The 21,592-nt window shown below is 43.0% G+C and overlaps 1 protein-coding gene across 1 annotated transcript; it reads right to left on the bottom strand.

Moving 5' to 3' along the window:
* Positions 1 to 1,870: 1,870 nt before the first annotated feature.
* Positions 1,871 to 21,168, bottom strand: foxred1 (FAD-dependent oxidoreductase domain containing 1). Its single transcript, XM_079247148.1, has 11 exons — positions 20,863 to 21,168; positions 17,865 to 18,085; positions 15,937 to 16,047; positions 11,165 to 11,283; positions 10,967 to 11,061; positions 8,944 to 9,045; positions 7,768 to 7,844; positions 6,029 to 6,189; positions 3,748 to 3,877; positions 3,569 to 3,673; positions 1,871 to 2,408 (listed from the first exon to the last, which is right to left on the bottom strand). Exons 1-11 carry the CDS (start codon positions 21,017 to 21,019, stop codon positions 2,154 to 2,156), a joined length of 1,533 nt encoding a protein of 510 aa, XP_079103274.1. The 5' UTR covers positions 21,020 to 21,168; the 3' UTR covers positions 1,871 to 2,153.
* Positions 21,169 to 21,592: the final 424 nt, after the last annotated feature.

Below are 21,592 nucleotides of genomic sequence, written 5' to 3' on the forward strand. Positions count from 1 at the left end.
CTAACTGGTCACATACAAACACTAAAACCAAAAGAGCTAGAAAATAATAAATAGAAAACTGTTTTTCTTTCATTATTGCTTCAGAAATACATTATTCTAAGTCTGGAAGTCTGTAAAAATGTAAACTGGTGTACTTGATTTATAAGACTTTGTATGGGCTCTCTATTCCATCCTGAAATGTATTTATCAAGCTCACATCCAGAATAAACGTTAAAGAACCTCTATTAGAGGTGACTGCAGCGTTCAGTCAACAGGTGCTTTGGTTAAAGAAACTGAAATTTGTATCAACATCTCAGCTGATAGCAGAGACTGTAAAACATTCCCAATACTTGGAATAAAACTCTGCTATTGGCTAAAAGGAACCACACATGTAACCACCGATGGCTCTCATGTGTGTCTCATATTGTTACTGTTTTCATTGTCTGGATGATCTTTGTCATTTTAAAATGGAAAGTAGACAATGGCCAATTCTGCATTATTTACATATAACGTGCATTTTTCCTTTTAAAGTTCACACAAAGAAAAAGACCACAGAAAAATGTTTCTTTTGCATTTTTCTGCTTGTTTTGGACAAGAATAATCAGGATAAATGTTTTTTAGCAAATGGTTGAGATGTAGGTTAATTACGACATAACGACAGTGAAACAGTAGTTTAGTGTGGGTTTTACATAACCAGACAAGTTGGTAGAGATGGTTCAAGCAGGTTTGTTTGCACAGTTTTTAAATGAAATTTATCATATTCTCAAAAATATAATTTTCTTTGGGTGGGGCATTTGTGTTCAGTTATTCTCAGTTGTCTTTGTGAGCTAATGTTTACTGTTTAAATTTTTAATTAAGAAGTAGGAGATATCTGTGCGTAAGTCTACAGTGCCCTCTTGTGGCTGTCTGTGAAATTATATATAGTTTTTCATGTATAAGTCGCTCCAGAGTGTAAGTCGCAGGTACAGCTAACCAATGAAAAAAAGTGAGTTATCGTCCCAAAAATATGATAAATGTTCCCGATGATCAGGACAAACACAGGTGGATAAAACAACTTTTCCAATTCTTGATGCAAATGTACACATGCAGCTGCAAAACACTGTTACAAGGTTGTAAATACTGCGATGGCTGAGTCTGTAATGGCGATCTCGTTCTTTCGGTCACTACCCACAGCTGCTGACCACAGGCGAGGGTGGGAACGTAGATCGACTGGTAAATTGAAAGCTTCACCTTCTGGCTCAACTCCTCCTTCACCACAGCAGAGAGTCTGCCTGTTGACCTCCTGTTCCATCTTTCCCTCTCTCCTGAACAAGAACCAGATACTGGAACTCCTCCACTTGATGCAGGACTGCATTCCCGACCCAGAGAGAACACTTCACCCTTCTCCAACTGAGGACCATGGTCTCGGATTTGGAGGCGATGATTCTCATCCCGCTTCACACTTGGCTGTGATTCGCTCCAACAGGAGCTGGAGACCCAATGAAGCCAACAGAACCAGATCACCTGGGAGAAGCAGAGACCTGATCCTGTAAAAACTGGACTACAGTGAACTGGATTAGATCCTGAAAGTAACTTTGTTGTGATTTGGAGCCATTTGCACAAAAAGCTGAAAGACTTTAATATTTGATAAAAGTTGCTGAACTTGTTGGCAGTTGTTGCTTACAGCGTGATGCATTGTGGGTAACGATGTGCTTGGAGACTGCTGTGAAGCTACTGGACCACACAACACAGACTCTGTAAAACAGTGATTGATGAGGAGGCGTTGTTCAGTCAGAGGCTGCTTCAGCTCTGCTGTAGTAAGGACAACTCCAACAAGTCATTTCTTCTCTAAATAAAAAGACTCAAACTGTTTCTCTTATTTTCTATTAAAATTTATTTTCTTCTTGTCGGTAAAGTTCAGCAATGGTCTGATTTCCCTTTGGGAATTATAAAGTATTATTTACATTTAATAAAAATCTGATTTTTAAAACAATCTTTTTAATATTCAGTAAAACCAAAGTGTCTTCAGACAGAGGCTTCTTCAGCTTTCATGCAACTCGTTAACTAGAGAAGTACAAAAAGTATTTTTGGCAACCCACAGATGTAAAACAGACCCCCAGCAGCCATAAAACACATGTAAGACTTGAGTTGTTATAACTTGGCGGTGACTCGTACAGATGTGAACTGCGGCGCTGTCAGACGATGTTCCTCTCCAGCATGGGTTCCTGAGCCAGAATCCGTCTGAAATTGAAGTTGCTCAGGTCCAGAGTTTTAAAGTTCCCTTCCAGGATGAGTTCCGCCACAGCGCGACCCACCGCGGGGGAGTGCTGCAGGCCGTGGCCGCTGAAGCCCGTGGCGAAGTACATGTTGTTGACTACAGGGTGCAAGCCGATGATGCCATTTTGGTCGAAGGTGTTGTAGTCATAGAAACCTGCCCACGCGCTGGTCACCTGACAGGAAGAGAAGAGGAAATGAGACATTAAAGCTCTTTAACCCTTAAAATGCCACTTTTTATTGCTATTTTTAATTCGTGATGTTTCCGTGCACATGTGATGTTTCCATGCAGACATGATATTTTCAGCCTCAGATTTTGAGGCTAAAATTATGTAAACTGAATGTATGAATAGATAAAGCAGCACAAAGAGCAACCAGAAGAAGAAAACGTGTGTGTAGAAATAACACACAGATCAACAGTGACCAAAACGTTTCTTGTCTGAACTCAAGTTTTGACTCTCAGGAGAAAAACAAGTATAGGCATAGAAACAAACATACAACAGAAACTTTTTACACTTTTATACTTTTTAAATGTTCTGACAGTTTTTGCCAAATGTGACACTTGAGCTTCATCACAACATCAGTAATTCATCCATCCATTGTCTTAACAGCTTAGTCCAATTAATGTTCGTGAGGAAACTGAAGTCTATCCCAGCAATCATTTGGCAAGAGGCAGGTACACCCTGGACAGGTCACCAGGTATTCACTTATCTTAAAATAATAGTGGGCCCAGTACAGATCCCTGTAGGACATCTCTGGAAAATCTAAAAATAGCATCTTTATTAAATCCTGTTGGCACTGAAACAAACACAACAGAAACTATTTACATATTTACACTTTTTCCTAATTTAAACCTCTTCCTGCTACTTTTTATCTGCTATCCTCACTAAACCACCTCCAGCTCAGCTGCATCAGAAACCTCTCCTTGGCTTTATTCCAGCCACAGAGGATCATTATTTTTCTGCTTTTCTCATCACTTGATCTTTGGCTGCTCCTGATTGGACATTACTGTCAATTTAAGCTCTCTGATTGGTGGAAAGTTTGACAGGAAGTGTTTTCATCATCATTTCAAGTTGAAAATAGAGGTCTCTTAGCAACACGGTAGTGATAGTGATGAACATGTGATAAATAATGGTGTTATCATAGAGTCTCTGAATGAAAAATATATGTTGTGGCTGGATTATAAACCTCCTGGATGGGATATAAATGTCTGGAAAATGTCACCTGAAGGGCAAAACCTACAGTATTGCACACTACTGTTCCTGATATGCTGGTAATGATGGAAACGATGGCACTGGAAGTGCTGGTGAGTTTTAAAGGTAGATAACAGCCTCACCTTTAGTTTCTCAAAAGCTGGAACTCGGTGGGCCAATCTGGGCCAAACCTTGTCCTCAAAAAACTGATGGTCCACCTCCAGACTGTTGGTATCTGGTTCCTCCGTCTGGAGACAAGCGAAGGACAGATTGTGTTAAACCATTAAAACACCAACAGAAACCATTCAGAGCTGAAACTAACCTCCTCAGGTGACACCCCCGTGATGTAGTTCCCACCAAGCCCCTCTCTTCTGAAGTAAACTCCAGAGTAATCGATCAGGAAGGGAGTGTCCAGACCGGGACCATCAGGACAGTGGACCACATATACATACCTGAAAACAGAAACAAGACAATTTACTGCACGCCAACAGCTAAACCACTTTGCTTTATAAATATTTTATTAAATGACTAAATTGATTTTCACTCATCTCTGAAGGGGGAAAAAAGGTATTTCTAAGATTTACCAGTTCGCTGAATAAAATGTCTGTTTTAGAGCAGCTGGTTGAACAACTGGCTCGTGTAGAGACTCCAGTTCATCAACACAGTTAACAGATTTGACTCTTTTTCACCAATATTCATACAATAAAAGCCGCTAGACCCACAAATATCTGCTCAACCAATCACAGGGCAGCACGTTAGCGTCATGTGGACATGGTGAAGACGACCTGCTGAAGTTCAAACTGAGCATCAGAATGGGGAAGGTCTGAAGAAGAGAAAGTATCCAGCTGTTGATGTCAGAGGAGAATGGACAGACTGGTTGGAGATGACAGAACGACAACAGGAAGCTGGATAAGCACCGGTTCCAACTAAGATATGCAGAACATCATCTCTGAACACGTCCATCTTCTGACGGCTACTTCATGTTTATTTCTCAAACATGACAATGAGAAGTTCAGAAATACACTCGTGTGTCATGTGTTCATTCCAGTAAAACTTGGTGTTTTATGGTTAAAAAATACAAACTGGGTCTAAAATCTGCAGGTTTTCTCTCCCTGCTGCACATCTCGGCTCATTACTGCCACCTGCTGGTCCATCACAGGGTGTAACAACACTGAGTCAAGAAGACGAGACAAACATTTGGATGAATATTAAATCCATTTAGATCATCCATCCACCGAGACGGTCCAGTTTGCTTAAAATTAAATGTAGCATTACGACTAATGAACCAATGTTTTACTATGATAATTCCCTCCGCCAAGCAGGTTATGTGTTTACCGGCGTTTATCTGTTTGTTTGTTTGTTTGTGTTCAAAATAACTCAAAAATTTATGGACGGATTTTCATGAAATTTTCAGGAGTTGATGGAAATGTGAAAAGGAAGAAGTGATTTAACTCTGGTGGTGATCCAGATCACCGTTTGGATCCAGGAATATTTTAAAAGATTCTTTAACATTGTGCTTGGCGGAGGTTTGCTCTCTCCAAGTGCTTTTCTAGTTGTTATTACTTTCTTTAAATGATTTGATTAATAAATAAAAGCAAAGCAACACATCAGGAAACACTGTAAATAATAAACAGAAGCCATAAATTTACTTTAATGAGGTATTACAGAGCCATGTTCTCAGAAAGTTAAATTATTAAAGAAATATTTAAAAAAATATTATATATATATATATATATATATATATATATATATATATATATAAAATAATAACTATAATATAATAATTAATACATAAGTTACAATATTAATAAATAAAATAATTATATTAAATACATATTAATAAAATAAATATTAATAAATTATTATTAATTATAATAAATAATAATAATTATAATAATAAATAATAATATAATATAAAATAAAAATGAAATAATATATTGTAAAATAATTCTAAAAATAATAAATAATAAGAAAAAATAATAATCCAGGCTTGAACTTAAGAACAAGAGGCGACAGAGCCTTTGCAGTGTGGTTCCAAACCTGAGGAATGTGCTGCCCTGAACTGTGCAGTCTGCTAACACTCTGTTGACCTTTAAATCTAGGCTAAAAACACATTTATTTCCTTTGACCTTTGGCTGACCATGTTCAGAGGACTGGATTTTATATGTGACTTTGTGTTTCGTCCTTGTATTTTAGTGTTTTTCATGTTTTAAATGTCATTTTCTCTATTTTTATTGATTATGTAAAGCACTTTGGATTCTGAGGCTGTGTAAATGTGCTATTTAAATAAAACTGACATTGACAATAATAATAATAAAATATTGAAATAAAAATAAATAAATTTAAAATAAAGATAGTGTCAAGTGGAGGCTTAAACAAGTTGTAACACTGCTTAAAGCGAACACCATGAAGGTATTAGTTTGTTCGTGAATCTAATGTCAAACTTCCAGCTCCACCCAAAAGCACAGAAAGGCGTCTGAGACCAGATGGTAGAAGCAGCATGAAGCAAGGAGTGGGAAAGAAAGCGTCAGGGTGCGAGAAGCTGCAGCATGTGAGGCTCTGTCCTGGAGGAAAACTGACGGGCAGCTGGATTCTGGGCCTACCTCTTTCGAGGCTCCACAGGGAGTGGAATTCCAGAGATGGAGTCTTTGGGGCCGAGGCCGATTCCCAGCATCTCACTCAACTTCCCAGAAAAGGCTCCTGCTGCATTCACCACGATGGAACATTCCACCTGCTGGTACTCCAGACTGTTCGGCATCTGCACCTGCAGAACACCAGCGAACATCACGAGCTGCTTATGCGGCGAAGAAAAGACTAGCCCGCGCACATCCGTGTTTTCTCAGGATTTTTCTTCCCAATTCACACTAGGGCTGGGCGATTAATCAGATTTTGATCTCAATACAATCTGGGTTTTTTAATGATCATAATAATAAAAGGGTGTGATTATTTTTCTCTCTGCAGTTTCCTCTCCTGCTGTCTTCAGCTGCTAATCGAGCGTCTCTGGCGTTGCAGCGCTGTGCTGTAAACTCCTCCCACAGCCGCTTTGCTTTCATTCAGACACTGTTGCCAACTTGGCGACTTTCTCGCTAAATCTGGAGACTTTTTTTGTTAAAAGCGACAAATCTAGCAACTTTTACTGGAGTTATTAGAGACTTTCTGGTGTTTTGGCAACTGACTTGAAGGCACATATTGTTCTGCAGTTACTGTAAGGAAGGAGCAGCGGGAGCCTCTCCCGTCCTAAAGCACTCCCAGGCGGCCAGTCTCAGTCGGCTCCGGCTGCAGGTCAATGTAGAATAACTGCAGTAGGTTGTGGAAGTTCACCTAAACATAGTTTATACCGTTGTCAGCGACAACTGGCTGCATTATTTTCCTATACATAGTTTAGCGAGTTAAACGCTGTAATATCCCTCCGTTACGGGGCGTTACCATAGCAACGCGTTAACCAGCTGGTTCAGATCAGCCGTCTTTTAACAGGTGAATGAGAGAAACACGCTGCAGCCTGACAGCGGTTGTTTGGTATAAAACGTACATCGAGGCCAACATAAAATAGTTCCTATATAAGCGGTAAAAGCGGATTAAACAACTCGGAACCGTCCATTAGACGGTTATAATGTACGACACGGAGTCTAGAACACCACGACGCGCAGCGTTGTTTAAAAACACTGGATGATTGTGTTAAATAATCGAGATCTCAATTTCAGTCAAAATAATCATGATTATAATTTTTGTCATAATCGAGCAGCCCTAATTCACGCTTCTGCATGTGAAACTAACGGACAGTTTGGGCTTCATGTGAGCAGAAATAAAGACATTTGCAAGGTGTTGGGACAATGACAGAACAGGTGAGAATCCACGTCTGCAGGATTTTACATAAAACGCTTCCCATCTGGATGAAACGCCCACGTACAGATAAGATTCTGACGTTCCTCCACCAGGCTGAGATCATCTGTTTTCAGCTTCATGACAGGTGTGGGAACCTCCAGCAAGCGCCAGGTGAACACCGACGTCTCGGCCTGAAAGCGGTGGAAACGTCGAGCACATTGCTCAAAGATCCAAGTTATTAATTATTCATGTTCCCGCATCTTAAGGATTCTTAACTTGTCGTGAGAGTTTATTTTCTAGTGTTTTTAACAGTTTACTGGTGAGAAACCGAACGCGTTGATGGGAAGAGCAGCTGGCTTCCTGCAAAATGGTGGAGAAAGCCGCGCTGACGCCACATTCTCCCTGGGAGCTTTATTTAATAAACTATTAGCCGCTTTTTTCCCGCGTCTGCTTAGTTTTACATGAATACATTTAAATCCCTCGGGAGATGACAGCAGGTACATCCGTTCAGGATTCTTACTCTGACAGAGTGTATCCTCTTCATCTGAAGCTGCTCTCCATCCGCCATCCTTATCACGTTTGTCGTCGATGTAAAATCTGGACGAGACAAAAAGCCTTTTATTCTTCTCAGATGTTATTCTTCTCATTATTTCTCTCCTTTTAGAAAAACCTCATGGTGTTTTTCTACATCAGGGGTGGGAAACTCCGGTCCTGCAGATGTTAGGAGTTTCCCTGCTGCAACGCACCTGATTCAGATAAATGGCTGATCAGGAGACTTGTGCAGAGTTTGACGTGCACATGTCTGCTGATCAGCTCTGATGTGTGCCAGATGTGTTGCAGCAGGGAAACTCCTAACATCTGCAGGACCGGAGTTTCCGACCCCTGATTTGTCACCGTTATGATGGCGGACAGCGTGTCGTGATGGTGCTTCTGTGGAATGAACCCCGCAGCTAAACGTGGGGAAAACACCACCAACGCCACCAAATAAAGCTCCAAAATCCCCTGAAACGTCTTGTTGGCGTCTCCCGTCGGATGACTGAACTCTCATCAGAAAAACAAGCCATGTCTGACATCTTTACGCTTCAGTTTAAACAACCAGAGACTTTACTGCTGTAAAACCGCCGTAGGACTTCAGAGGGGATGAAGATCCGTGCACTGCCTCAGCAGCTTGGCTGCGCCCCCTCATACTGGTCACACGTAGCAGTGGGATGTCTTCCCAGTCCTCAGCGGTTGCTGAAGGTTAACCAGTCTGGCTGTGTTGGTTGGTCAGACATGAAGAAGCTGATGCAGCTAGTCTGGACTCCCAGCAGGTCATGTCATCCCGTCCAGACCCAGAACCTGGAGGGACCCATGATGATCCTGGATCTGTGGGGGAGACGGTGCCATCTGGGAAGTTGGAGTTTATGGAGTTATAAATCATTACTGCCACTGGAATCTCTTTCCAATGCGTCTGTCTGTCAATCAGCTGCCTGTCAAACGTCTGTGATTGGTAGGTGGCGGCTGGCGGGGTTTTAGGCACAGTTTTTACAAAGCACAACCCACGTTTAGCTGTGATGCTCCTTCCACAGAAGCACTGGGTTGTAAAGGAGATTAATCAGACTTTCCAACGCTGTGCTGGAGGAGAAAATAAATAACATGATGAAGACAAGATGACGCTGAGCATCAGGTGTTGTTGTGTTAGCCGGTGCGGACACACCTGTGACCTCCCCGCAGCACTGAATGACCCCCATAGAGATGGCCTTTCGCCTGAAGGCGTTCAGCAGAGTCCAGGGATCAAACCAGCCCTCGTTCTCCAGCCCTGCAGCCGAGGAAGAGCACACGTCACGCCGAGGCTTACACGCGTCATCACATCAACAAGATGAAAGCAGGTTTACTCTTCAGCAGCTCCACGGCTTCAGAGACAAAGCTTTTATTCTGACAAGCAAGAGCTGATGCAGCATGTGAACCATTTATAAAAGAAAAGATCATTTAAACATTCACAAAATAAACTTGTTTTCTAGCTGCACAGAGAATAAACCCACCATCCACCTCACCGTGTCCAGTATCACCAGTTTGGACTCTTTTTTTCCTCCAGAACGGCATTTATTCTTGGTGACACAGATTTAACAACAAGGTGGAAACGTTCCTCGGAGGTTTTCCTCCATGTTGACATGAAGCATCACACAGTTGCTGCACATCATGATGAGAATCTCCCGTTCCACCCATAGACTGTATATAAAGAGATGGGCCGAGCCTCTGTGACGTCACCCATAGGTTTCTGAAGAGCTGAATTGAAGCTCGGTGGGCGGTTCCTACCATCACCATCTTGATAGGGGCATGCGTGTCGTCTCTCCCGGAAAATACAAATATGGACAAAGAGGTGGAGCTGAGAGGGGTGCTGTGAGCGTCATGGTGGATGACTGACATCGAGCAAACTCCAAGCTTTCTGTAGCTAAGAGCTAACCCGGAGATAGCAGGAGATAACCAGCTAACAGAGGTAAGCGGGCTAAAGCTAAGTCACGTTGTTAACCGGCTAAAAACCGCGGTTGTTCTACGTTCTTCTTACTTGAAGCGGGAGATCGAGTACCTGCCAATCAAAAGGACACGCCCCTAAATATGCCAAACTTTGAGATTAAATTACTTTAAAAAATTCACTCCCCCCACAGTTGTCATGAAGGTAAACCTGACCTATTAAACTGAAAATGGATTTTTGAACCAGGCTGTAAACATGTTTATTTCTGCTGTGAAGTTGGTCTTTTTAACATGGGAGTCTATGGGGATTTGCTCTGTTTTGGAGCCCCTAGTGGATGAAGGGGGAACTGCAGTTTTATGCACTTCAGCATGGGCTTCACTTTTAACCGCTGGAGGTTTCCGCTTGGTTCCACCACGTTCCAAAGCTGCTCTGCTGGACTGAGATCTGGTGACTGTGGAGGCCGTTGGAGGACAGTGAACTCATCTTCATGGTGGAGATGATGTGAGCTTTGTGACATGGTGCATCATCCTGCTGGAAGTTTCCATCAGAAGATGCTACACTGTGCTCAGAAAGGGATGGACATGGTCAGCAGCAGGACTCAGGTAGGCTGTGCTGGTTAAACCATGTCATGGTGGTACTAATGGGACCAAAGTGGGACCAGAAAACCTCCCCCCACCATTCCACCAGCAGCAGCCTGAAGCGTTGATCCTGACGGCAGGATGGATCCATGTTGTCATGATGTTTCCAGCAGATTCTGATCCTACCATGTGAATGTGGAGCTGAACTGGAGACTCATCAGACCAGTTTCTCCATCTTCTATTGTCCAGTTCTGGTGAGTCTGTGTGAATTGTAGCCTCAGTTTCCTGTTCTTACTGACAGGAGGGAACCCGGTCTGGTCCTCTGCTGCTGGAGACCATCTGCTTCCAGGCTGGACGTGTTGTGTGTTCATAGACAACGTGTCTTGGTTGGAATCAGTGCTTACTGGACTTCCAGTTGCCTTTCTATCATCCAATCCAATCCAACTTTATTTGTAAAGCACTTTAAAACAACCACAGTGAACCAGTCTGTCCGTTCTCCTCTGACATCAACGGCTGGATCCTTTCTCTTCTTCAGACCAACAGGAAGTTGAACAGGTGGATGTAATGAGGTGGATACTGAGTGTAATAACGTCACTGTTATTACACAGGAGTTGTTTAACTTAACCAGGAGCTAAAAAAAAAACAACCAAACAGTTAACCCAGAAAGAGTCTGACTGGTTTGCTCTCACCATACGAAGCCAGCGCCACAGCCTCTGTGTTTATCCAGGGAAACTTTTCCTTCACTTGTGTTGGAGAGAGAAGACAGACTTTGGCTCCAGCACACCTGAAATCACAGATTATTTCCAAACAAGACCAAGAAGAGGGACAGAGTTGCCACCAACTGGGATGGTTGGAAAGCCCCTCAGACGGGGGAGCATCTCCTTCACCTCTGGGTGCTGTAGTTCTCCTCCATGATGTGAGCCACCTCCTCACTGGCCAGGAAGAGGTATCCTGATTGGTTGAACTGCAGGTCGACGGGCTCCTCGTTCACCACACCGAGATGATCCTGATGGGAAACAACAGCCAACATCTGTGCTCAGAGAACATGTTCACAAACAGACCAGAGAGGGAAAAGTCAGAAGAATGTTGTGCTTTAGCAGCGCAGGTGTGACTCTCCAGACCCTGGAGTTCACTTCAAGTCTCGCGTTAAGCTCCTCCGTCAAGTCGCTGCAGATCTTTCCCTTTTCACGCTGGTATCATGGCTGAAGAGTCGGTTAACCCTTTCATGTTTGCACTGAGCAAAGAGCATTTTTCTCGTCCTCTGGATAACGACACCAATCAAAGAGCTTTAATATTTCATTAAATTTATTTTTAAGTTGTATTTAAGAGGTTTGGTATGAAAACATGTTTTTTTTTTTCTTAAATAGATAAGTTAAAAGGATGGACCAGCTGGTCCTAATCGGCAGATAAACACAGAGATTAATGAGAGTATATACTAACAAAAATGTGCGCTGAAACCAGTTTGTCCTCATTTTAAAGAGATAACTTGGTTTATGAGGTTCAGATCATATAAAACGGGTCATAATTACACCTGAACCTGGACGTTCGCCTGCAGTCTGGTCCGTAGATGCATCCGGACTAACATCGTCATGGTGTCGTGGATGAAGAGAAAGCGGTTCGTCGTAGCATAAATGTGGATTTCTTCTTACACACGGAACTTTCTAGCAAAGCAAATGGGCGTCCAGGAAACAGCCTCCATCTAATGATCAAACGAATAAGTCATAAAAACGTGACTGCAGACCACTTTCAGCCCATTGAGGGTCCTGAGGTTTCACCGTTCAGAGCCAGTGGGATTAAAAGTCACAGAGACGAGTTGAAGCGAGTTTTTTAACCACCTGAACATTTCGGGGACACGGAAACGGAGATTTGGAGCCTGAAAATGCTTTTTAAATCAGGTCCCAAACAATTTTTTAACACAAGTATCCTCAGTTAAAAAAACGAACAACTAAAAGGCTGCAACTCGTGCATGTAATCCACCTTCATGTTCAGGACTTTAGGAGGTCAGGGACATCCTGGGGGACTCAGCGATTGGCCATCTTCTCTAGGTTGTGCACATTAACGAGAAGAAAGCCACGCCCACCTTCACTGTTCAGTAAAACTACTCCTAGCAGCTGACCAATCAGACGCAGGACATCGTTCGCTTGCTTCTGGCAGAGGCTGATCTGAGAGGATCTACACTAAATGAATGAAGGTTTTTGTGAAAAATGCTTGATCATTTCTTGCCCTTCTGGACTTCCACATTAAAATAAATTGACCTGAAATGTGCTTCATAGAGCCACTTCAATTCCTGAAATTACCTGACAGTCAGAGTCTCGTTGTTCAGCTTGTCTGTAATAACCAAGCCTCAAAACAGTCCTGAAGACCAGCTTTGTTTAGTGGAACATGTCTATATCTTGAAGATCTAGAAGTTTAACCTGAAGCTGAAACTTTCAAAAGTCCTGTTAGATTAAGTGACAGCTGCACAGGTGGAGCACATCATGTTTATCCCAACAACTTGGATTTTTCCTGCAACGTTTAATTGATAAAACACGTTGTAGAAACGCTGCAGAGTTGATGATTTATCTCCATTTGAAAGGGAAAAAAAAGTGGTGCTTCGTGTTGTTAATTTAACTTTGGCTTCATGGAATGACAGAACTCCGACAGAATAAAGGATTTATGGTGAAAATATCTCATAAATGGTGTTACGGTCCCTAAACAAAACAATACGACTCAAAAATAGGAACCATAACATATAAGAGAGACCACCGCCAACAATCAACATTTAACAAAAGTTTATTAAAGAAACCAACGGGAACCAAAGGAGGAGGGAGCCCCGGCCGAAATAAGCAAAAGGAGGGAGGAGTCTCCAACCAGCCACGCAACGGGCCGAAGGATCTGGGCCGCTCCCCAAACAAAAAGATCAAACCAAAGAACCAAAACTGAAAACTGGACTAATGAAGACTCCCAAGTCAAAACAACCAAAAGGAACCGGTGGAGAGGTTGGTGACCTCTGCCTGAGCACTGTGCACCCCCGCCTTATGTCCATTCCTTATGACACACAGCTGGAAATGATAGGGTGAGACAGCTGACCATGGCACGCACGACAAATGGTTTCAGCAGGGGGTGGAGCAGGGGGTCTGTGGCTTTTCAGCGTTTCCATGAAGCGGGTCTTCAAGGAGAACAGGTCGGGAAGCACCGAGTTAACGCTCAAGTCTACTGCAGCGACGGTTTTAAGAGCAAAAAATGTCAAAAACATGTAGAATATTTGGAGACTCCTGAGTGTCTGCAGATACAAAGGCTTTCCTGACGTCATCATCAAAAGTTTGTTGGTGGATACGATGTTTTATACAGCAGAAGGTTGAGATAAGAGTTACCAATAAGGTGACAACAGTTAAAACCCGAGTGAGTAATGGATTACCAACACTTGCTTTTGGTTTTAAATGTGCAAACTAAGTAGTAGAGAAGTCTCAGGCTGGTTTATGGAAGTCTATCCCGACCAGAAGCCTTGGTTGACCTCGGTGGTCCAGCGGTTGCTGAAGAAGAGAAACAACGCCTTCAGGTCTGGTCTTTTTATTGTGCAGCCGGAGCAAACATGAAGAGGGGCATCAGAAAAGCCAAATCACATTATAGGAGGACGATTTGGATGGCAACAACAGCAGGCAGGTGTGGCAGGGGATCCAGCACCTCACCAACTACAAGACCATCATCAGCACTGCTTCTCCGGCAGAGGAGCTGAACCTCTTTGGCCGGTTTGAAACGGAGCAACCCGACTCGGCTCCACCACTCCAGGTGTCAGAGAGTGGCCCCGCCTTACCAGTGGAGGAGCACAAGGTGAGGTGGGCCCTGTGGGCCGTAGACCCATTGCTGGACCAGATGGTGTCACTGGTCGGGTGTTAAAAGACTGCGTTCCAGCTGGCTGGAGTCCAAACCAGGATCTTCTCAGTCTCCATCTGCCTGAAACCCTCCATCATAGTCCCTCTCCCCAACAAGGCCACCATCTCTGGCCTGAATGATGATCGCCCAGTCGCACCAACCTGGTTGGAAATCACATCACAGGTCTCCTTCCCCTGCTCCTCCACCCACACCAGTTTGCTTACTGGGCAAATTGATCTAAAAAGATGCTGTGGCTCTTTGTGGACTACAGCTCAGCATTCAACACCATTCTCCCTCACAGACTGGTGACCAAGCTGATGGACCTCGGGGTTATACCCTCTACTTGCCTCTGGATCAGCAGCTTTCTGACTGGTCGCCTTCAGTCCTCAACACGTCCAAGACAAAGGAGCTCCTAACTGATTACAGGAAATACAATATGCTGCCATTTTTCATGAATGTGGACTGTATGGAGAGGGTGTCAGACGTCTGTTTCTGGGGGGTTCACTTGTTAGAGGCGGCCTGACCTGGAGGATACACACTACCAAGCAGAGACTTCCTGACATTTCTCAGGAAGAATAACATCACACGAAGACTGTTGGTGTCCTTTTACCGCTGCTCGACTGAGAGCATCCCAACATGCTGCATACCCATCTGGCTCAGCAACACATCAGCTCTAAAGAAGACCCTCCAGAGGATCATCAACACAGCTCAACAAGTCATTGGCTGGACGTTTCCCACACTGGAGGAACTCCATGGCTCCCAACGCCTCAAAAAGGCTCAGAAGATTATCAGGAACCCCTCCCATCCCAGCCACCGTCTGTTCAGGCTGCTGCCATCAGGCAGACAGTACAGATGCATAAGAGCACAGACCAACAGACTGAGGAACAGTTTCTACTAGGGGTGGGAAAATCGAATTGAAAAATCGAAAATCTCGATTTTTTTTGCTTCTCAATTTTAAAATTGATTTTTTGTAAAAAAAAAAAAAAAAAAAAAAAAATTCAAACAAATAAAAATAATCCATTATGAAATTTCTGTCATTTTTATTGTTTTTATTGATTTTTTTTTTACTTGTGTTCTTGGGCGTTATCGCTGTGTTGTTTTTTTCTAATTGAAATAAAATAAAAATTATGAGCAAAAACATAAGTTTTATACATTTATTTTGTTTTTAATCTCCAAAAATCAGCAATATCAAAGAATCGCAATTTAAATCGAAATCGAATCGGGACAAAAGCGTATCGTCACAGCCCTAGTTTCTACCCCGAAAACCCTGAATGAGACATAGTTGATGATGTTTATTTTTGTGGTTTGTGACAGTCAGAGTGATCGCATCGTTTATCTGTTGTCTTTTGCACACTGTGAAGGTTTGCACTTTTTAATTTCGTTGTATGATGACAATAAAGTTCTATAAAGTTCTAAATATTTACAAAAGATTAATTCCAGTCAGGGAAAAGTTTGCTCTCCCCAAAAAGTCGAGCAGTTATTAAGGTGATGCTTGATAAAAACCATGCAAAACCACAAAAGTCCTCTCTGTTCATTTCAAGCTAGTTCCTCCATGAAGTTTCACATTTTCTAGTATTTATGTAAAGAAATTGTTCATTTCTTACATAAAAATAATAAAGATATTCATGTTTAATGTTGAAATATTCACCTCACAACTAAACAAATCCAACTTTATGGACACATATCTGAGCTACACACCAATCACAACTAGTGTTACATGTTTGCACTATCGGATCATGCTCACATATCACCTTATGCTCGCTCAAGTTAAACGAGTTACTCCTCATTCACTGTCGGCGTCACCTACGTTGATGTTCCTCATGAAGTCCGCAGAGGCCAGGGAGAGGTGGATGTTCTCAGGCAGGGAGAACTGCTGGCGGATTCCTCCAGCTGACAGCACGGTGGAGGCCTGGGAGTACTGTGGACAACCACACGCAGAGGAGGGAAGGAATTAGTAAACATGCAGCGTGATGACGATGAACATGAGGGAATCACTGTAATGCGGCAGCTGTCCACCAGGGGACAGAAGACGAGATCGTATCGTGCGCAGCAGCGTTCTGAGCAGTTTTTACCATAAAGTGACGCAACAGCTCTCAGAAACTACAGGATGTTCAGCCGTCAATCCATTTTTACCCTTTTTGATACATTCTAGGTCTCTGGAGTCATTTAGAGACTGTTTCTATGATTTTTGCGGTTTTTAAGTCTAACTGTTCATATTAAAGCTGGGGTAGGTCATCTTGCTCAGACATTTATTTTTACTGTGGGTGAGGTGGTTCCTCATCCTGATAGTAGTCTCTACATTTTGTAATCATGAACAATAAGAAATATAGTTAGACCCCTCAGTTTACTGTAAATCGGTAAAAACTGACCAATCCAAACGTTCGAACCGAATTGAAGTTGTTTATTTCTTTCTTTTTTTTTTGTCTTATCCAGCTTTTAAGCAGGCCGAATGATTTTCTGGATGCTGTGTTCTGCTGGGCAAATTTACTTTGCCAAGGAAAGCATTATAGATATAATGCTCCCCTTGATATTCTGGATTCTAATTTTATTTTTCTATTTATTTTACATAATTGTTTGTATTACAAAGTTTGTACTGCTGGACCGGACCGGAGAGGACAGAAGAGGGACAGAAAAAGAAACGAGAAGAAGAGAAAACAGAAAAATACCTCATAAAGAGAAAAAGAGAGAGAGAAAAAGAAAGAATGAGAAAGAGAACAACCTACATACATATGTATATACATAATAACACATACACACCCACTTATATATACACATATCTATACACCTATAGACATTGGAGTCATGTTCCCCCTGCGGGAGGATGAAGCCATTAACTATCAGGAGAGCCTGAGGACTCACAAGCTAAATCAGACACGCAAAAGGAAAACCAGCCGTTGTTGGTGAATAAACTTGCAGACGACTCAGTGACTGTGTCACATTCAGAACATACAGAGTGGAACGTGTTCAGAGAAGAGTGATCATGCCAATGTGACCCCGCCCACACAAAGGCAAGAGGGAGGCCAGGAGAAACCCAAGAAATAGGCAAAATAGGCCGCCTTCAGTGCGAAGGCCTGGACATCAAAATCTGCAATCTGCAAAAACTCTGACCAATCCAAACGTTTGGACCCAAATGGAGTTGTTCATTTCTTTATTTTGTAAGCCTCCCCCCCCATGCCTGATAGCCACACCCTGCATATAAACAGCATGTTAGGATGAAAATACAACGTAATGAAGAAGAAACTCAGAAGGCAAAGATTACTGAGGAAATGCAGGAAGGATTTCCCCGACCAGGCTCGGTTTATTTGCCTCCTCCCGCTAAACAAACGAGAAAGAGGAAACTGTTGGTGGAATTAAAGAGCCTTGGATCACGCAAGGAGCAAAACCAGAGGGGGAGGAGCCAAGACAGGGCGCCACTTTCACATCTTGCTAGCTGCCCAACATTACCTACCCCAGCTTTAAGTTTTCCTCTATTTCTTGAAGAGTTTTGTTATCTTTGTGTCTTTGTGATCGTTTGACATCTTCGCTTCCATTTTGCTGATTTTTGTCGTCATTATATTGTAATAATTAAATCTGACGGTGAAATTTTAAGTCAGTAAACAGGAAACAGCATCACATGATGCAGTTTTACTTATCTTTTTTTTTTTTTTTTTTTTTTTTTTTTTTTAGCAGATTTATTCATAGAAGTGAAGAAGTTTTGATACTGGGGGGGGGGGGACGGGACGGGACGAGACTCACCGTTGGGTCCCTCTCCACGACGACGACTCGCACCCCCCCTCGCACCATCTCCTTCTGTTTCAGCCAGTAGGCGATGGACCAGCCCACCACACCACCTCCAACGATCACAATGTCGGCCCTCTCTGGAGGAAGGTTGGGGTTGATCTCATACGGAGTCCAGCTGCTTCCTGGTAGAGCATCCAGCGCCTTCTTCTTCATCGCTGCCAGATGCGCCTCCAGGTCTAAACAACACAAACCAATCAGTCACTAACTTCCCGCTCCGACTTTCCAACTTACCATAGTCTGGAAAAGTTTTTATTTTCTCCTCATTTCTTTTTTATTTTGAAATGAAAACTGAAAACAACTGAGAGGATTTATAGAAATACAAAACCGTGAGTTAAAGTTCAAAAAAGATTGGCAAGAAAAAGTCAACAGATTAAACTTTTCAGCCTTTTGTTCAAATCTCCGTTCAGATGATCCCACACCGCTTCAATCATGTTGATGTCCGGGTTCTGGGGAGGATGCAGTCAACCCCAGACCCGTTGAGGTCTAGGTTCTGGGGAGGATCCAGTCATCCAGTTGACCTGCTGAGGTCTAGGTTCTGGGGAGGATCCAGTCATCCAGTTGACCTGCTGAGGTCTAGGTTCTGGGGAGGATCCAGTCATCCAGTTGACCTGCTGAGGTCTAGGTTCTGGGGAGGACTCAGTCCTCCAGCAGACCTGCTGAGGTCCAGGTTCTGGGGAGGACCCAGTCCTCCAGCAGACCTGCTGAGGTCTAGGTTCTGGGGATGATCCAGTCATCCAGTTGACCTGCTGAGGTCTAGGTTCTGGGGAGGAGCCAGTCATCCAGTTGACCTGCTGAGGTCCAGGTTCTGGGGAGGATCCAGTCATCCAGTTGACCTGCTGAGGTCTAGGTTCTGGGGAGGATCCAGTCATCCAGTTGACCTGCTGAGGTCTAGGTTCTGGGGAGGATCCAGTCATCCAGCAGACCTGCTGAGGTCCAGGTTCTGGGGAGGACCCAGTCCTCCAGCAGACCTGCTGAGGTCTAGGTTCTGGGGAGGATCCAGTCATCCAGTTGACCTGCTGAGGTCTAGGTTCTGGGGAGGATCCAGTCATCCAGTTGACCTGCTGAGGTCTAGGTTCTGGGGAGGAGCCAGTCATCCAGTTGACCTGCTGAGGTCTAGGTTCTGGGGAGGAGCCAGTCATCCAGTTGACCTGCTGAGGTCTAGGTTCTGGGGAGGAGCCAGTCATCCAGTTGACCTGCTGAGGTCTAGGTTCTGGGGAGGATCCAGTCATCCAGTTGACCTGCTGAGGTCTAGGTTCTGGGGAGGATCCAGTCCTCCAGCTGACCTGCTGAGGTCTAGGTTCTGGGGAGGATCCAGTCCTCCAGCAGACCTGCTGAGGTCTAGGTTCTGGGGAGGATCCAGTCATCCAGTTGACCTGCTGAGGTCTAGGTTCTGGGGAGGATCCAGTCATCCAGTTGACCTGCTGAGGTCTAGGTTCTGGGGAGGATCCAGTCATCCAGTTGACCTGCTGAGGTCTAGGTTCTGGGGAGGAGCCAGTCATCCAGTTGACCTGCTGAGGTCTAGGTTCTGGGGAGGAGCCAGTCATCCAGTTGACCTGCTGAGGTCTAGGTTCTGGGGAGGAGCCAGTCATCCAGTTGACCTGCTGAGGTCTAGGTTCTGGGGAGGATCCAGTCATCCAGTTGACCTGCTGAGGTCTAGGTTCTGGGGAGGATCCAGTCCTCCAGCTGACCTGCTGAGGTCTAGGTTCTGGGGAGGATCCAGTCCTCCAGCAGACCTGCTGAGGTCTAGGTTCTGGGGATGATCCAGTCATCTAGTTGACCTGCTGAGGTCTAGGTTCTGGGGAGGATCCAGTCCTCCAGTTGACCTGCTGAGGTCTAGGTTCTGGGGAGGATCCAGTCATCCAGTTGACCTGCTGAGGTCTAGGTTCTGGAGGATCCAATCCTCCATCAGACCTGTTGCAGTGCACTTTTATACACTTCCACATAGGCTTCACTTTTTACTGCTAAAGGCTGCGTCCATCTTTCATATACGGTCTATGGATAAAACGCCGCGTAGGAACCTCCAACAATCATTTCACAGCACCATTTGTCTGTTTGTCAGCGACATAACTTCATAAATTATGGATCGATGTTGATTAGATTTTCAGGAAATCTAATAAAAATGGAATAAGGACATAAGTGACTCAGATTTGTGGGTTGATCCATTTTCCAACCTGGAGCCATGATTTATTTTAAAGGATTGTTTACTATGGGGATCATTTTACCATTAGAGCTTTCAACTGAAACTATGCCCGCGTAAAGAAACAAACAAACAAAATAAAGCATTACAATGGCTTGACGGAGGTCTGTGTCTTACAAAGCTAGTTTAGATTTAGGACCACCACTGTATTTTATTTATAATTTTTATTATTTTGTTGGTGACATTAAAATCTAATTACACTTAAAATACCTTTAGGGTGTTTTTACACATTTAAAATGTTGTTAAATTAATCAGTGTACAATAATTCTGATAATTACCATGTTTATATATCTGACAATGTACAGAGGAAATCTATAATCATATTACTAGCAATAATTCAGGTAAAGCACTTAAAAGGATGTTTTTAATTTTCACAACATCTGGACACAAACACAGCTGCTTTACTAATCTGGTGATCCATTAATTTATTCATGCAAGAATAAATGAGATACTGGATTCAACAGATATTAATAGAGATATACTTCTTTAGCACAACTTGACAGTTTTATCCACATTTTCCTTGTCTATACTGAATAATAACCTGTTATTCTGGTCCAGTCGCTTCTGTGTTACTGTGCTAAAAACAATAAATGACAAATGTCACCAGGCTGTTTAAAGGTCAAGCCAAAAGCTTTAAGTAAGATATAAAAAGTTGCACATATGAATTTCCATATGCAAATAATTCAGATTTCCTATCATCTGAAGGTAAACTCGTTTATTTCCTGCATATCAGTCACTTCTCAGCAATCCTCCCACCTTTATAGAAGTCACTCCGGAGAGCTCCAGCTGTCCTCAGGCTCCGACAGAACATTAGATGTCCGCATCGTCCTGTGTGCCGCTGTGTCACCCGGGAAGAGGCGACTGATCCCCGGATAGTCAGAAGCCTGAGCTGCAGCCGCCGCCACGCCGACATGCCTGCTGTTAGCCTAGCAACTAGCTGTTAGCTTAGCAGCTAGGTATGCTAACCAGCTAGCGGCTTGGTTAAAACGATAAAACGAAATCTGAACGAATCCAGAAACTATGAGCGCAAACTCTCATGTTTCGTTTTGTGTAACGCGTTGTGAAGCCTGCAAGCTGTCTGCAAGGTCCACAGACAGAAAGTTAATTAAATTACACAAATAAGACGCGGCGCGACCGGATGTAGTAGCACTGCCTTTTAAAATAAAAGCACATTTAGCTCAGACGTTTTTAGTTTGTTCAGTTTTAGTTTGCATGATTAGTGGTTTTTAAAGTATTGTAGTTCATGATTGTGAAAAGATGTTTATGAATTATTATATTTCTTTTCACTATCGCATCTATTGTAATTAAGCATGTATTAGCTTTATGTTCATGTTGCTAACATATCTATCTATCTATCTATCTATCTATCTATCTATCTATATATATATATATATATATATATATATATATATATATATATATATATATATATATATATATATATATATATACACATATATATATACAGTTATACTCATTTGTATTC

The sequence above is a fragment of the Telmatherina bonti genome (genome assembly GCF_933228915.1).
Source record: "Telmatherina bonti genome assembly, chromosome: 10".
Lineage (NCBI taxonomy): Eukaryota > Metazoa > Chordata > Actinopteri > Atheriniformes > Telmatherinidae > Telmatherina > Telmatherina bonti.

Bases quoted from the DNA above. Each gene is read 5' to 3' on its own strand.
- foxred1 (XM_079247148.1), bottom strand. From the start codon at position 21,019: ATGTCGGCGTGGCGGCGGCTGCAGCTCAGGCTTCTGACTATCCGGGGA. The intron at 16,048-17,864 runs GTGAGTCTCGTC...GGTTGTCCACAG, and splicing joins TCGTGGAGAGGGACCCAACG to TACTCCCAGGCCTCCACCGT. The intron at 2,409-3,568 runs GTGAGGCTGTTA...TCTTCCTGTCAG, and splicing joins CAGCTTTTGAGAAACTAAAG to GTGACCAGCGCGTGGGCAGG.